Genomic DNA, 17,248 nt, shown 5'->3' on the forward strand with positions numbered 1-17,248 from the left:
GGGGGTTTAAGGTTAGGCATCACTAGAGGGGGTGGTTAGGGTTAGGCACTACCGGGGGGGTGGTTTTGGTTATGTACCACCAGAGGGGGTGGTAAGGGTTAGGCACCACCAAGGAGGGTAGTTAGGGTTAGCACCACCGGGGGGGTTGTTAGGGTTAGGCACCACTAGGGGGGTCTTAGGGTTAGGCACCACCAGGGGGGGTGGTTAGTGTTAGGCACCACCTGTATGGTTTTAGGGTTAGGCATCACTGGGGGGTCTTAGGGCTAGGCACCACCAGGGGAGTTTTAGGGTTAGGCAGCACCAGGGGGGTCTAGGGGTTAGGGATAGGTACAGGGAGGGTTCTGTGTGAGAGTAGGGTTAGGAATAGTTACAGTACAATATACACCACCAGGGGGGTGGTTAGGGCTAGGCACCACCAGGGGAGTTTTAGGGTTAGGCAGCACCAGGGGGGTCTAGGGGTTAGGGATAGGTGCAGGGAGGGTTCTGTGTGAGAGTACGGTTAGGAATAGTTACAGTACAATATACACCACCAGGGGGGTGGTTAGGGTTAGGCAGCACCAGGGGGGTCTAGGGGTTAGGGATAGGTACAGGGAGGGTTCTGTGTGAGGGTACGGTTAGGTATAGTTACAGTACAATATACACCACCAGGGGGGTGGTTAGGGTTAGGCACCACTAGGGGGTCTAAGGGTTAGGGATAGGTACAGGGAGGGTTCTGTGTGAGAGTAGGGTTAGGTTAGGGTTAGGCACCACTAGGGGTGGTAGGGGTTAGGGATAGGTACAGGGAGGGTTCTGTGTGAGGGTAGGGTTAGGAATAGTTACAGTACAATATACACCACCAGGGGGGTGGTTAGGGTTAGGCACCACTAGGGGTGGTTAGGGTTAGGCACCACTAGGGGTGGTAGGGGTTAGGGATAGGTACAGGGAGGGTTATGTGTGAGGGTACGGTTAGGAATAGTTACAGTACAATATACACCACCAGGGGGGTGGTTAGGGTTAGGCACCACTAGGGGTGGAAGGGGTTAGGGATAGGTACAGGGCGAGTTCTGTGTGAGAGTAGGGTTAGGTATAGTTACAGTACAATATACACCACCAGGGGGGTGGTTAGGGTTAGGCACCACCAGGGGGGTGGTTAGGGTTAGGCACCACTAGGGGGTGGTAGGGGTTAGGGATAGGTACAGGGCGGGTTCTGTGTGAGGGTACGGTTAGGTATAGTTGCAGTAAAATAGCTGTAATATCTACAATTGTATTACTATGCTTGATACAAGTGTAAATATTGTTTTTGTTATAGACAGTATTTTGTGTTTCCATTACCATTAATTCAACATATTTAGCACTTGATCTTAGATTACAATATAGAAACAAAAAATATTGTTTTACATAAAAACCAGTATTTGTATTAACACAGTTTAGTGGATTCTTCCTTATCTGCATAAATATCTGAGACCTCAATAATGAATATTCTCTGCAGAATAACCCATCATCTATTACAGCAGCTTTGCCACTTCTTGTCTTCCAGAACCTGAAGACGAAGCTCACTGATGAGCAGAACTGAGAGAGAAAATATTAGACAAATCCTCTAGAGCTGGCTAAATAAAGTCCCGCCCCCAAAGAACTGAGGTCCTGCCTCCGAGGAGCAGATTTTGACATGGAACTGCAAAAGATTTTTCTCATCTTCCTTGTTGCACAGCTAGCTCTCACCTCTTCAGAGAGACTCTTCCACTCCCGGGATCGCTCTGATATCCAGGCCAGAGCCCAGAATAAAGCAGAATCCATCCTCACGAGGGAGGGCGCTCAGGTATTGATGCTATACAAATCTTACTTAGTAAGTAATCGCCTGTCCATCAGTAGGCCTGAGTATAGACAGAGCGATCTTCAGTATGACTGATTATAGCCATGGTCTGTTTCTTCTCAGCATCACCACATTGCCACTGGACTCTTCTTAGGAAATTTACCCCAGCCAGCATACCAGGGAGGGGCAGAGGAAGCAGCAGGGTTACTCATCGGGTCATCATGGTAACCCCGTGGCACATCCCTGCTAGCGAGCTTGCGTACATGAACAGGCCCATTAGATGGGCACATGATCACATCGCCAGTTCATTCCCTCTAATGGTGTTGCCAGTGGCTGGAGGGTAACGGATAGTGGCCATTGGACTTGTTGCCCCAATCGATTGGTCCAGCTTTCTATTGCTCATAGTCTGATGTAGCCTTCAGCTGCTAGAGTGCTCTTCTGCTGGGTCTCATTTCTGACTGCTCTTGTTTGATGACCAGGGATGGTTGGACACCAGGGATGGTTGGGCACCAGGGATGGTTGGGCACCAAGGATGGTTGGACACCAGGGATGGTTGGGCACCAGGGACGGTTGGGCACCAGGGATGGTTGGGCACCAGGGATGGTTGGACACCAGGGATGGTTGGGCACCAGGGATAGTTGGGCATGAACATCATCAATTCTGCAAAAATTCCAATTTCTGCCAATCTCCATTTTTCTGATTTTCTGATTTTCCATTTTCCAATATTCGAGGAGTGTTTTATGAGGCTGTGTTCCCACTAGAGCATTGAAGGGACGTTTGCTCATTGCTCAGCGCAGACTGAACTATGTATGTTATACACAGGAGGGGTTCACACTTGTCACGCTGCAGTGGATCCGCGGGATAAGCTAAAGTAAATGGGTCACACGTCTCTGCGCCCCCCGATATTCCCAGGCCAGGCATCCCCCCATATAGCCTATAGTGGAGCGCATCTACCCGGAGCTCCAGCCGGAAAACAGTGGACCATCAGGGCGGACTCTACACCGCTCCCTCCTGCTGGCCACACGTCTCTGCTTCCCCCGATAATCCCAGGCCAGGCATCCCCCCATATAGCCTATAGTGGAGCGCATCTGCCCGGAGCTCCAGCCGAGTCACAGTGGACCATCAGAGAGGACTCTACGCCGTCGCCTCCCGCTGGCCACACGTCTCTGCCCCCCCCCCCCCAATTTCCGGGCCAGGCGTCCCCCATATAGCCTATAGTGGAGCACATTTGCCCGGAGCTCCAGTCAGATAACAGTGGACCATCAGAGCGGACTCTACGCCGTCCCCTCCCGCTGGCCACACGTCTCTGCGCCCCCCCACGATAATCCCAGGCCAGGCGTCCCCCCATATAGCCTATAGTGGAGCGCATCTGCCCGGAGCTCCAGCCGGATCACAGTGGACCATCAGAGAGGACTCTACGCCGTCCCCTCCCGCTGGCCACACGTCTCTGCGCCCCCCCACGATAATCCCAGGCCAGGCATCCCCCCATATAGCCTATAGTGGAGCGCATCTGCCTTGAGCTCCAGCCGGATCACAGTGGACCATCAGAGAGGACTCTACGCCGTCCCCTCCCGCTGGCCACACGTCTCTGCATCCCCCGATAATCCCGGGCCAGGCGTCCCCCCATATAGCCTATAGTGGAGCGCATCTGCCTGGAGCTCCAGCCGGATCACAGTGGACCATCAGAGAGGACTCTACGCCATCCCCTCCCGCTGGCCACATGTCTCTGCGTCCCCCAATATTCCAGGGCCAGGCGTCCCCCCATATAGCCTATAGTGGAGCGCATCTGCCTGGAGCTCCAGCCGGATCACAGTGGACCATCAGAGAGGACTCTACACCGTCCCCTCCCACTGGCCACACGTCTCTACGTCCCCCGATAATCCCGGGCCAGGTGTCCCACCATATAGCCTATAGTGGAGCGCATCTGCCTGGAGCTCCAGCCGGAACACAGTGGACCATCAGAGCGGACTCTATGCCATCCCCTCCCGCTGGCCACATGTCTCTGCGTCCCCCGATAATCCCGAGCCAGGCGTCCCCCATATAGCCTATAGTGGAGCGCATCTGCCCGGAGCTCCAGCCGGATCACAGAGGACCCTCAGAGAGGACTCTACGCCGTCCCCTCCCACTGGCCACACGTCTCTACGTCCCCCGATAATCCCGGGCCAGGTGTCCCACCATATAGCCTATAGTGGAGCGCATCTGCCTGGAGCTCCAGCCGGAACACAGTGGACCATCAGAGAGGACTCTACGCCATCCCCTTTCACTGGCCACACGTCTCTACGTCCCCCGATAATCCCGGGCCAGGCGTCCCCCCATATAGCCTATAGTGGAGCGCATCTGCCCGGAGCTCCAGCCGGAACACAGTGGACCATCAGAGAGGACTCTATGCCATCCCCTCCCACTGGCCACACGTCTCTACGTCCCCCGATAATCCCGGGCCAGGCGTCCCCCCATATAGCCTATAGTGGAGCGCATCTGCCCGGAGCTCCAGCCGGATAACAGTGGACCATCAGAGCGGACTCTACGCCGTCCCCTCCCGCTGGCCACACGTCTCTGTGCCCCCTGGTATTCCTGGGCCAGGCGTCTCCCCATATAGCCTATAGTGGAGCGAATCTGCCCACAGCTCCAGCTGAATCACAGTGGACCATCTGAGAGGACTCTACGCCATCACCTCCTGCTGGCCACACGTTTCTGTGCCCCCCGATATTCCCGGGCCAGTAGTACCCCCATATAGCCTATAGTGGAGCGCATCTGCCCGGAGCTCCAGCCGGATCACAGTGGACCATCAGAGAGGACTCTACGCCATCCCCTCCCACTGGCCACACGTCTCTACGTCCCCCGATAATCCCGGGCCAGGCGTCCCCCCATATAGCCTATAGTGGAGCGCATCTGCCTGGAGCTCCAGCCGGATCACAGTGGACCATCAGAGAGGACTCTACACCGTCCCCTCCCGCTGGCCACACGTCTCTGCGCCCCCCGATATTCCCGGGCCAGGCATCCCCCCATATAGCCTATAGTGGAGCGCATCTGCCTGGAGCTCCAGCTGGATAACAGTGGACCATCAGAGAGGACTCTACGCCATCACCTCCCACTGGCCACACATGGTCCAAAAGCAAGTGGGAATACAAACATGCATACAAAAAAAAATCGGGAAAACGGAAAATCAATCTTGTGATTGATCTAAAATTACTGTGGTGATCCGATTTTTGTGGAAAAATTCTGCTGATTAGTCCAAGTAGAAACCAGATAGACTAGCACTCCAATGGGGACAGACGTGTGCTAGAGTGGATAGACCCAGTAGCCCTGAGTGGGTCAAATAAAGTCCAACACGAGAAGTCCACAGCACCACGTCAGTAATCTATAGCTCTTTTATTGTTTTTAAAAAGACAAAGAGATAGCCATAACAGCGACAGACGCTGTTTCGGACAAGGTCCTTCCTCAAGCTGTATCAGGCTCTCTCTGAAATACAACACATTTACCACTCTTATATATACAAGTCTTCAACCAATCGGGACGCAGAGAGAACATGGAGGACCTGATGGGGAACTGCGAGGCAGCCTATAAAGTTACACCCACTATACCACAGGACCAATCACACTCTGTTTTAAGAATTTGAAAATATTCTTACCTCCTCCCTCTAACTGACATACTGTAGAGGACCTGATGGGGAACTGCAGCTCCTTCCCCGTGTGCCATGCCAAAAACACTTCCTGGAACGTCATGATGACCTCATGACGTACGCATAGACGCATGCGTAAAACGTCAATATACGCGTAAAAAAATACGCATTACAGCATGCGTACAAATATGTACACATGCGTAAAAACGTACGCGTAAAGCCTCATGAGGGACCACAAATATAAAATAAAGCATAGAAAACATCCATGCGGAAAAAGACGCGTAAATACCTGCTCAAATGCGTAAAAGATCCTCCATTCGCAAAAACATTGGCATGACACATGGGGATATCAGAAAAATGTCAAAGAGAGGCCCAAAAAGATTAATAGCGGTCAGATTTAAAAATACATGCCCACCCATGTCGTCCCTGCGTCCCAACAACACAAAAGAGACACATATCACATATAATGAAGCCTAGATATATACAACTACTACTAACCCCAAGAAAGGGGGAAGAGGTTGTGGATCTCAAAATATCCATTCCTCAGCATGCTATCCCCCTAACCCCACCGACAATCTAATCAATCCGAGTATTAAAATCCAACAGAATTAAATGCAGAAAGAGAGATCATAATCCCTATTCAGTCCACTATTCCCCAATGCGCCCAGGCGTTTAATCCAGAAGGCTTCCCTCTTGAGGAGTTCCTTTGCTCGATCACCCCTGAAATTACTGGGAACCCCGTCTATGACTTGAACCCTTAATTGCGGGACCGTGTGGCGGCACAAAGTAAAGTGCTGAGAAACAGCTTGTTCCATATTCCGTGTCCTAATAGCAGATTTGTGAGAGGAGATACGCTCGCGCAGCCGCTGTGTGGTTTCACCCACATATACCAACCCACAAGGGCATCTAAGCAAATAAACTACATATGTTGAATCACAGGTGTAGAGGCCCCGTATGGAGAACCTCTTACACCTGGATGGATGCGCGAACGTATCTCCCCTCACAATATGGCTGCATAAATGGCAGCCCAAACAAGGAAAAGTGCCCCTTCTAGAGGTCACCACTAGAGATGGGCCGAACGGTTCGCCGGCGAACGGTTCCAGGCGAACATTGGGGGTTCGCGTTCGCCTGCGCCAGGCAAACTTTTCCGGAAGTTCGATTCGCCCCATAATGCACTATGAGGGTCAACTTTGACCCTCTGCATCACAGTCAGCAGGCACATTGTAGCCATTCAGGCTATACTAAGCCCTGGAGCCCCACCCCCCCTTATATAAGGCAGCCTCCGGCGGCCATTACAGTCACTCGTGTGCCTGCTAGAGAGAGGAAAGGGACAGCTGCTGCAGACTTTTTCTCTTAGGGACAGATTAGTTAGGTTCTAGGCTGCTTTGCTTGCTCCTGACTGATTATTATTGCTTTTAAAGCACCCAGCAACAGCTCTTTTCAGAGCTCATCCTGTACATATTTTTTATTACTGTGTGTCAAACTGACACTTTTGTTGCATGCACAGCCTTGCTAATTGATAGTGTGTGTGCCACTGCCAGCAGCCCAGCACATTCAGTGACTGACTGCCTGTGTGTGTGACAGGGAGCTGCACATTGTACTACCCAGTACTGCATATACCCAGTACCTGTTGTGTTTACTTAACCCACCTCATCACTGCATATACCTAGCTTTGTGTTAAGTGAACCCAGCTCACTGCATCTAACTACCCAGTACCTGTTGTGTTTACTTAACCCACCTCATCACTGCATATACCTAGCGTTGTGTTGAGTGAACCCAGCTCACTGCATCTAAGTCTAACTACCTGTTGTGTTGAGTGAGAACCCACCTCACTGCATCTTAAGTACCTTTACTGTATACTGTTCAGTGAACCCAGCTCACTGCATCTAACTACCCAGTACCTGTTGTGTTTACTTAACCCACATCATCACTGCATATACCTAGCGTTGTGTTGAGTGAACCCAGCTCACTGCATCTAACTACCTGTTGTGTTGAGTGTGAACCCACCTGGCCACCTCACTGCATCTAACTACCTGTTGTGTTGAGTGTGAACCCACCTGGCCACCTCACTGCATCTAACTACCTGTTGTGTTGAGTGAGAACCCACCTCACTGCATCTTAAGTACCTTTACTGTTGAGTGAACCCAGCTCACTGCATCTAACTACCAGTTGTGTTGAGTGTGAACCCACCTGGCCACCTCACTGCATCTAACTACCTGTTGTGTTGAGTGAGAACCCACCTCACTGCATCTTAAGTACCTTTACTGTTGAGTGAACCCAGCTCACTGCATCTAACTACCCAGTACCTGTTGTGTTTACTTAACCCACCTCATCACTGCATATACCTAGCCTTGTGTTGAGTGAACCCAGCTCACTGCATCTAATTACCTGTTGTGTTGAGTGTGAACCCACCTGGCCACCTCACTGCATCTAACTACCTGTTGTGTTGAGTGAGAACCCACCTCACTGCATCTTAAGTACCTTTACTGTTGAGTGAACCCAGCTCACTGCATCTAACTACCTGTTGTGTTGAGTGTGAACCCACCTGGCCACCTCACTGCATCTAACTACCTGTTGTGTTGAGTGAGAACCCACCTCACTGCATCTTAAGTACCTTTACTGTTGAGTGAACCCAGCTCACTGCATCTAACTACCCAGTACCTGTTGTGTTTACTTAACCCACCTCATCACTGCATATACCTAGCGTTGTGTTGAGTGAACCCAGCTCACTGCATCTAACTACCTGTTGTGTTGAGTGTGAACCCACCTGGCCACCTCACTGCATCTAACTACCTGTTGTGTTGAGTGAGAACCCACCTCACTGCATCTTAAGTACCTTTACTGTTGAGTGAACCCAGCTCACTGCATCTAACTACCTGTTGTGTTGAGTGTGAACCCACCTGGCCACCTCACTGCATCTAACTACCTGTTGTGTTGAGTGAGAACCCACCTCACTGCATCTTAAGTACCTTTACTGTTGAGTGAACCCAGCTCACTGCATCTAACTACCCAGTACCTGTTGTGTTTACTTAACCCACCTCATCACTGCATATACCTAGCCTTGTGTTGAGTGAACCCAGCTCACTGCATCTAACTACCTGTTGTGTTGAGTGTGAGCCCACCTGGCCACCTCACTGCATCTAACTACCTGTTGTGTTGAGTGAGAACCCACCTCACTGCATCTTAAGTACCTTTACTGTTGAGTGAACCCAGCTCACTGCATCTAACTACCTGTTGTGTTGAGTGTGAACCCACCTGGCCACCTCACTGCATCTAACTACCTGTTGTGTTGAGTGAGAACCCACCTCACTGCATCTTAAGTACCTTTACTGTTGAGTGAACCCAGCTCACTGCATCTAACTACCCAGTACCTGTTGTGTTTACTTAACCCACCTCATCACTGCATATACCTAGCCTTGTGTTGAGTGAACCCAGCTCACTGCATCTAATTACCTGTTGTGTTGAGTGTGAACCCACCTGGCCACCTCACTGCATCTAACTACCTGTTGTGTTGAGTGAGAACCCACCTCACTGCATCTTAAGTACCTTTACTGTTGAGTGAACCCAGCTCACTGCATCTAACTACCTGTTGTGTTGAGTGTGAACCCACCTGGCCACCTCACTGCATCTAACTACCTGTTGTGTTGAGTGAGAACCCACCTCACTGCATCTTAAGTACCTTTACTGTTGAGTGAACCCAGCTCACTGCATCTAACTACCGGGTACCTGTTGTGTTTACTTAACCCACCTCATCACTGCATATACCTAGCCTTGTGTTGAGTGAACCCAGCTCACTGCATCTATTACCTGTTGTGTTGAGTGTGAACCCACCTGGCCACCTCACTGCATCTAACTACCTGTTGTGTTGAGTGAGAACCCACCTCACTGCATCTTAAGTACCTTTACTGTTGAGTGAACCCAGCTCACTGCATCTAACTACCTGTTGTGTTGAGTGTGAACCCACCTGGCCACCTCACTGCATCTAACTACCTGTTGTGTTGAGTGAGAACCCACCTCACTGCATCTTAAGTACCTTTACTGTTGAGTGAACCCAGCTCACTGCATCTAACTACCCAGTACCTGTTGTGTTTACTTAACCCACCTCATCACTGCATATACCTAGCCTTGTGTTGAGTGAACCCACCTCACTGCATCTAATTACCTGTTGTGTTGAGTGTGAACCCACCTGGCCACCTCACTGCATCTAACTACCTGTTGTGTTGAGTGAGAACCCACCTCACTGCATCTTAAGTACCTTTACTGTTGAGTGAACCCAGCTCACTGCATCTAACTACCTGTTGTGTTGAGTGTGAACCCACCTGGCCACCTCACTGCATCTAACTACCTGTTGTGTTGAGTGAGAAGAACCCACCTCACTGCATCTTAAGTACCTTTACTGTTGAGTGAACCCAGCTCACTGCATCTAACTACCTGTTGTGTTGAGTGTGAACCTACCTGGCCACCTCACTGCATCTAACTACCTGTTGGGTTGAGTGAGAACCCACCTCACTGCATCTTAAGTACCTTTACTGTTGAGTGAACCCAGCTCACTGCATCTAACTACCCAGTACCTGTTGTGTTTACTTAACCCACCTCATCACTGCATATACCTAGCCTAGTGTTGAGTGAACCCAGCTCACTGCATCTAACTACCTGTTGTGTTGAGTGTGAACCCACCTGGCCACCTCACTGCATCTAACTACCTGTTGTGTTGAGTGAGAACCCACCTCACTGCATCTTAAGTACCTTTACTGTTGAGTGAACCCAGCTCACTGCATCTAACTACCTGTTGTGTTGAGTGTGAACCCACCTGGCCACCTCACTGCATCTAACTACCTGTTGTGTTGAGTGAGAACCCACCTCACTGCATCTTAAGTACCTTTACTGTTGAGTGAACCCAGCTCACTGCATCTAACTACCTGTTGTGTTGAGTGTGAACACACCTGGCCACCTCACTGCATCTAACTACCTGTTGTGTTGAGTGAGAACCCACCTCACTGCATATAGCTAGCATACCCCCGAGATGGACAAAATGGACAAACCAGGTAGAGGAAGAGGTAGAGGCAGACCCAGAGGAAGGCCACTAGGCACCGGCAGGTCTGTGGCTGTGCGAGGTGGTGTTGCTGTGATTTCATGCGGACCTGCCCCAAAATACAGTGCTCAGAAGAAGGCACGTTCCATCACTTCCCAAAATCGTGAGGAGGTGATTGAGTTTTTAACACAGAACACCTCATCTTCCGCAGCCACCAGCGCTACAACAAGCACCACATCCGCTGCATTTGACACTTCGCAGGAGTTATTTGGTGGTGGTGGTGAAATCACTGATTCCCAGCCACTACTGCAACAACAACAAGAAGGCGCAGGTACACCACCTCATACGTCTGAGTTAGGTGGCGATAGTATGGACGTAACGTGTGTGGATGGGGATGATGGTGGACCACCTGAAGTTGGTGCACTTGAGGAGGTGTCTGAGGAAAGCGCAGCTGGCCAGGAGGATTATGATGACGATTATACGGATACCACATATGTTCCCGGTAGAGGAGATGACCAGGGGGACAGTTCAGAGGAGGAGTCAGAGAGGAGTAGGAGGAGACGACTCCATGATAGAAGCAGAGGGAGCTCGTCCTCAGAAACAGCTGGGGGCAGTGTCCGGTGCCATGTATCGCCAGCTATGGCCAGCCAGCCAACATGCCTTTCAACGTCAGCTGCTGATGCCACCGTAGCGCCATCACCCCAGGGGGGCTCAGCGGTTTGGAAATTTTTTCACGTGTGTGTCTCAGATCGGAGCAAAGCCATCTGTTGTCTCTGCCAGCAAAAATTGAGCCGTGGAAAGGCCAACTCTCACGTAGGGACAAGTGCCTTACGAAGGCACCTGGAGAGAAGGCACAAACAGCTATGGCAAGAACACCTGAGTAAAAGGTGCACCCCTCAAAAGACAAGCCACCCTCCTTCTCCTCTTCCTCCTTCAGGTGCATCGTCTTCATCCACTTTCTCCCTTGCACCTTCACAGCCACCCTCCTCCACACCGCCTCTTCCCTTGAGCGGTTCCTTCTCCTCTGCCCACAGCAGTACCCAGCTGTCCGTGAAGGAACAGCTGGGTACTGGTACACAGCGTTGGGTCAAGGGTCCACCTGACCACGGATGCCTGGTCTGCCAAGCACGGGCAGGGCCACTACATTACATACACAGCCCATTGGGTCAACCTGGTGACCGATGGCAGCAAGCAGGGAGTACGTGGCTGCGCGAGGACCGACTTGTCACACCTCCACGGCTTGCAGGTAGGCCTCCAGCCACCTCCTCTCCACCTGCTATCACCGCTTCGCTGTCGTCATCCTCCTCCTCCTCCTCCTCCTTGGCTGGTGCCGCCATCTCCTCCCCAGCTACACAGCCCCAGCACCCCAGGGCCTATGCTGCATGCCAGGTGCGACGGTGTCATGCAGTGTTAGACATGTCTTGCCTGAAAGCGGAGAGTCACACTGGAGCAGCTCTCCTGGCTGCTCTTAACAAACAGGTGGAGCAATGGCTGACCCCGCACAAGCTTGAGATCGGCAACGTGGTGTGTGACAACGGCAGCAATCTCATTGCTGCGTTGAATTTGGGAAAGCTGACACACATACCCTGCATGGCACATGTGCTTAATCTGGTCGTGCAAAGATTTGTGTCCAAGTACCCAGGCTTAGAGGACGTCCTGAAGCAGGCCAGGAAGTTGTGTAGGCATTTCAGGCGCTCTTACACGGCCATGGCACGCTTTGCAGAGATTCAGCGTAGAAACAACTTGCCGGTGAGACGCCTGATTTGCGCTAGCCCGACTCGCTGGAATTCCACCCTGCTGATGTTCTCTCGCCTGCTAGACCAGGAGAAAGCCGTCACCCACTACCTGTATCATTACAGTACAAGGACACAATCTGGGAGGATGGGGATGTTGTGGCCCAACAACTGGACACTGATGCGAAATGCATGCAGGGTCATGGAGCCCTTTGAGGAGGTGACCAAACTGGTGAGTCGCGATGAGGGCACCATCAGTGACTTGATCCCCTACGCCTACTTCCTGGAGCGTGCCGTGCGTAGAGTGGTGGATACAGCTGTGGAGGAGCGTGAACAAGAAGAGTTAGGGCAGCAGGATTCATTGGAGCCATTTACACACGAACCCGATGTTTCCACAACACCGGCGGCAGCACAGAGGGGGGAGGAGGAGGAAGAAGAGGAGTCGTGTGGGGAAGGAGAGGAGTCAGACTCTGATGATGGTGATGATGAGGAAGGTGTTTCTGTGGAGGAGGAAGAGGCGGCGGAAGGAGAACAACCGCGGCAGCCATCACAAGGGGCTTCTGCTGCTCCACGTTCCCGTGGTATTGTCCGTGGCTGGGGGGAGGAAGAGGAGTTGCGTCCCGTCACTGAGGAAGAGCAAGAGGAGATGGAGAGTACCTCTGCATCCAGCTTTGTGCAGATGTCCTCTTTCATGTTGTCCAGCCTGTTGAGGGACCCCCGTATTAAAAAACTCAAGACGAATGACCTGTACTGGGTGGCCACGCTACTAGACCCTCGGTACAGGCACAAAGTGGCGGACCTCTTACCAACTCAACAAAAGGCGGAAAGGATGCAGCACTTGCAGAACAAGCTGTCGATGATGCTTTACAATGTGTTTAAGGGTGATGTGGCTGCACAACGCAATCAAGGTACCACTGGCAGTAACCCTCCTCCTCCCAAGTCCACGCAGGCAAGAACAGGACGCTCCAGCGATCTCAGGGTGATGTCGGACATGCGGACGTTCTTTAGTCCAACTCCTCGCCATAGTCCTTCCGGATCCACCCTCCACCAACGCCTGGACCGGCAGGTAGCCGACTACCTGGCCTTGAGTGTGGATGTAGACTCTGCGAAAAGCGACGATGAACCCTTGGACTACTGGTTGCGCAGGCTTGACCTGTGGCCAGAGCTGTCCCAATTTGCCATACAACTTCTCTCTTGCCCTGCCGCAAGCGTCCTGTCAGAAAGGACCTTCAGTGCAGCTGGAGGCATAGTTACTGAGAAGAGAAGTCGCCTAAGTCACGACAGTGTTCAGTACCTGACCTTTATCAAAATGAATGAGGAATGGATCACGGAGGGCTACTGCACGACCGAAGACTAAGTCAGTCCACTCCCCACACACAGCATCTCTGCCTGCAGGCCGCTTGACTGCCTTCTCCGCCACTACCAACAGGGTCCAGGACTCTAGGCGGATTCCTGAATTTTTAAGGCCGCTGCTAGCAGCGGCCGCTACACTAATTTTTCTGGTGCGTGTACATGTGCCCATCCCCCTTCGTGATCATTACCTTGCCGCGGTGAAGGGGCTTGCGCATCACAATGAAGCAATGACCGCCGGCTATTTGAGTGTCTTGGGTGGGGGTGGCACACAAAAGATATTAAGGTCGTTGCTTCATTGTGGTCAGACCAAATTTGATCAGCTGGAAAGTCACTGTTCTGTCATTCAGCTACATCAGCCGGGCAAGCATATGGGCTGAAAAGCCACCATCACCTGCACTCTCGTCACGGTGCGCACCAGTCCAGCACGGCCGTCACTACACAAACGGCTGTTTGCAGTCACTGCATACCTTTCACTGCATCTGTGACTGCACATTATACCTGGCAGTCAGTGCATAACTTGCACTTGAATGGATACACTTTCAAACAATTTAAAAATACAACCATCTAAACTTTCAAACAATTTAAAAATACAACCATCTAAACTTTCAAACAATTTAAAAATACAACCATCTAAACTTTCAAACAATTTAAAAATACAACCATGTATCATTTTCAAAAAATTTAAAAAAAGGGCAAAAAAACTTGCCCTCCGTAAAACATTCTTGGCAAATGCTTTCGACTTGGTTTGTCTTCCGCTGGCTCAAGGGTCCATCTGACCACAGATGCCTGGTCGGCAAAGCACGGTCAGGGCAGCTACAGCATGGGTCTCAGCAGGCTCCCACTTCGGGCCGGAATCCAACCTTCATTCCCCGCGGTGACAATGGCAGACTTGCCCTCCATAACGGATTCCCGTTAAAGGATTTAAAGTTAGTTCATTTCAATTAGGGCCGCAAAAGGTCCTCCTGAGTCCTGTATTGTTATTTTTGGTCACTACCTCGGGGCGGGCGTGCATGCCTGCCTGCCTCCCTCCTTGCCTGGATGTGTGGTGGTAGACGTTGATCAGGCTCCAACTCCGGAACGCAATACAAGAGGGAGCTAGTCCTCAGAATCATCTGGGGGCAGTGTCCGGCGCCATGTATCGCCAGCTATGGCCAGACAGCCAACATGCCCTTCAACATCAGCTGCTGATGTCACCGTAGCACCATCAGCCCAGGGGGGCTCAGCGGTTTGGAAATTTTTTCACGTGTGTGTCTCAGATCGGAGCAAAGCCATCTGTTGTCTCTGCCAGCAAAAATTGAGCCGTGGAAAGGCCAACTGTCACGTAGGGACAAGTGCTTTACGAAGGCACCTGGAGAGAAGGCACAAACAGCTATGGCAAGAACACCTGAGGAAAAGAAGCACCCCTCAAAAGACATGCAGCGGAGAACAACCGTGGCAGCCGTCACAGGGGGCTTCTGCTGCTCCACGTTCCCATGGTATTGTTCGTGGCTGGGGGGAGGAAGAATGGATACACTTTTAAACAATTTAAAAATACAACCATCTAAACTTTCAAACAATTTAAAAATACAACCATCTAAACTTTCAAACAATTTAAAAATACAACCATCTAAACTTTCAAACAATTTAAAAATACAACCATCTATCATTTTCAAAAAATTTAAAAAAAGGGCAAAAAAACTTGCCCTCCGTAAAACATTCTTGGCAAATGCTTTCGACTTGGTTTGTCTTCCGCTGGCTCAAGGGTCCATCTGACCACAGATGCCTGGTCTGCAAAGCACGGTCAGGGCAGCTACAGCATGGGTCTCAGCAAGCTCCCACTTCGGGCCGGAATCCAACCTTCATTCCCCGCGGTGACAATGGCAGACTTGCCCTCCATAACAGATTCCCGTTAAAGGATTTAAAGTTAATTCATTTCAAATACACAGCAGGGCCTCGAAAGTCCGCCTCCTGTATTGTTATTTTTGGTCACTACCTCGGGGCGGGCGTGCATGCCTACCTGCTGCCCTCCTTGGATGTGTAGTGGTAGCCGTTTCTCAGGCTCCACACCGGATTCCATCCCTCATTCCCCGGCCATTACCTGGGGTCACAAATGACAGACTTGCCCGCCTCCATATGATTCTCGTGAAAGGAATGTGGTGTCATCTTTGCCCGCCATAACTGGTTCTCGTTAAAGGATTTAAAGTACATTCATTTCAAATACACAGCAGGGCCTCGAAAGTCCTCCTCCTGTATTGTTATTTTTGGTCACTACCTCGGGGCGGGCGGGCGTGCATGCCTGCCTGCTGCCCTCCTTGGATGTGTAGTGGTAGCCGTTGCTCAGGCTCCACACCGGATTCAAACCTCTCATTCCCCGGCCATTACCCGGGGTCACAATGGCAGACTTGCCCGCCTCCACAGGATTCTCATTGTAGCGGTACTGAACAAGTACACAGCAAGTAGAAAATGTAAATTAAAAAAAAAACTGTAAGCTTTTTAACAATGCCATGGAAAGTTGAGAAGGAAGTCACACATTACCTGACATCACTGAGTGAGGAAGAGCAATCACGCCATGTTGCGCAGTAGTCCAGCATGGCCGTCACTACACAAACAGCTGTTTGCGGTGCGTTACACAGTGAGTTTGGTGTGTCAGTGTGAAGCAGTACTCTAATTACACTCCTTGTTTGATGTATACACATGCAAGATGTTTGAAAGCACGTTAGGCCTGCAATTTAGCATTCAATGTGATTTCTGCCCTTAAAACGCTGCTTTGCGTCACATCCAGATTTTTCACCGGGACTTTTGGCATGTATCCCACTCCGCCATGCCCCCCTCCAGGTGTTAGACCCCTTGAAACATCTTTTCCATCACTTTTGTGGCCAGCATAATTTTTTCTATTTTTCAAAGTTCGCCTCCCCATTGAAGTCTATTGCGGTTCGCAAATTTTTCCGCGAACCGAACCTTCCGCGGAAGTTCGCGAACCCGGTTCGCGAACCGAAAATCGGAGGTTCGCGACATCTCTAGTCACCACAGGGGTAATGGTCTTAAATTTAATTTTATCTCTCACTGTAGGGGCCCGCTTGAACGAAAATAGGGATGGATAACGGAACTCCTCAATATGAGGAAAGGATTCCTTCAAGAGGCCCCAATGTCTCCTCACAATAGACCCCAGCTGATTGCTGCAGGTATTGTAACGGGAGACAAAGGGGAGTCTTGGCCCAGAAACACGTTTTCTACGTGAAGGCAGTTGTTCCAGTTGTTCCCATATCGAAATCAAGGAAACCTCGACAAACACCTAAATGGTCACCAAGATCTGGTGGGGGTGACAATTCCACTGATGTCCCAATATCGTCTAATGACAGTGTTGCTAGTGGCTCCCAACGAAAAAACGACGCGGTGGTAAGCGATTCAAGCGGAAACAACGACAGGGCACGCGTACCTCTGTCCAACAAGATGAGTCTGAGAGAACGAAGGAACAAGACCCTCCGTTAGTTGTGAATATATCCAGTTATCAACTGAATGATACGGAATTACGAGTATTGAATCATGGTCTTGGATTCTGTCCAACTAACCCGCCTGACTTTTTTCTCATCGAACAAGAGTGCTTTCGTTTTCTACGCAACATCAAGCTTAAAGTTTTTTTCGCCAATAATTCTTTTTTGTCCAGATCTCGATCTCCTGAGGAGGGACTTTTTTCGGCCAGGGAATTCGGTTTGAGGAACAAAAGTTCTTTTTCTCCGCCAAGT

At 50.9% G+C, this 17,248-nt stretch overlaps 1 protein-coding gene across 1 annotated transcript in view; it reads left to right on the forward strand.

Annotated features, from left to right (window-relative positions):
- The first annotated feature begins 1,645 nt into the window (after window positions 1–1,645).
- The window catches only part of LOC137524709 (matrix metalloproteinase-21-like), a 181,518-nt gene continuing 165,915 nt past the window's right edge, over window positions 1,646–17,248 (forward strand). Inside the window, exon 1 of the mRNA XM_068244876.1 lies at window positions 1,646–1,795. Within this exon, the coding sequence (XP_068100977.1) occupies window positions 1,646–1,795 (150 nt within the window). The remainder of the gene's footprint in view (window positions 1,796–17,248) is intronic.

The sequence above is a fragment of the Hyperolius riggenbachi genome, chromosome 1 (assembly GCF_040937935.1).
Source record: "Hyperolius riggenbachi isolate aHypRig1 chromosome 1, aHypRig1.pri, whole genome shotgun sequence".
In the NCBI taxonomy this organism is placed as follows: domain Eukaryota; kingdom Metazoa; phylum Chordata; class Amphibia; order Anura; family Hyperoliidae; genus Hyperolius; species Hyperolius riggenbachi.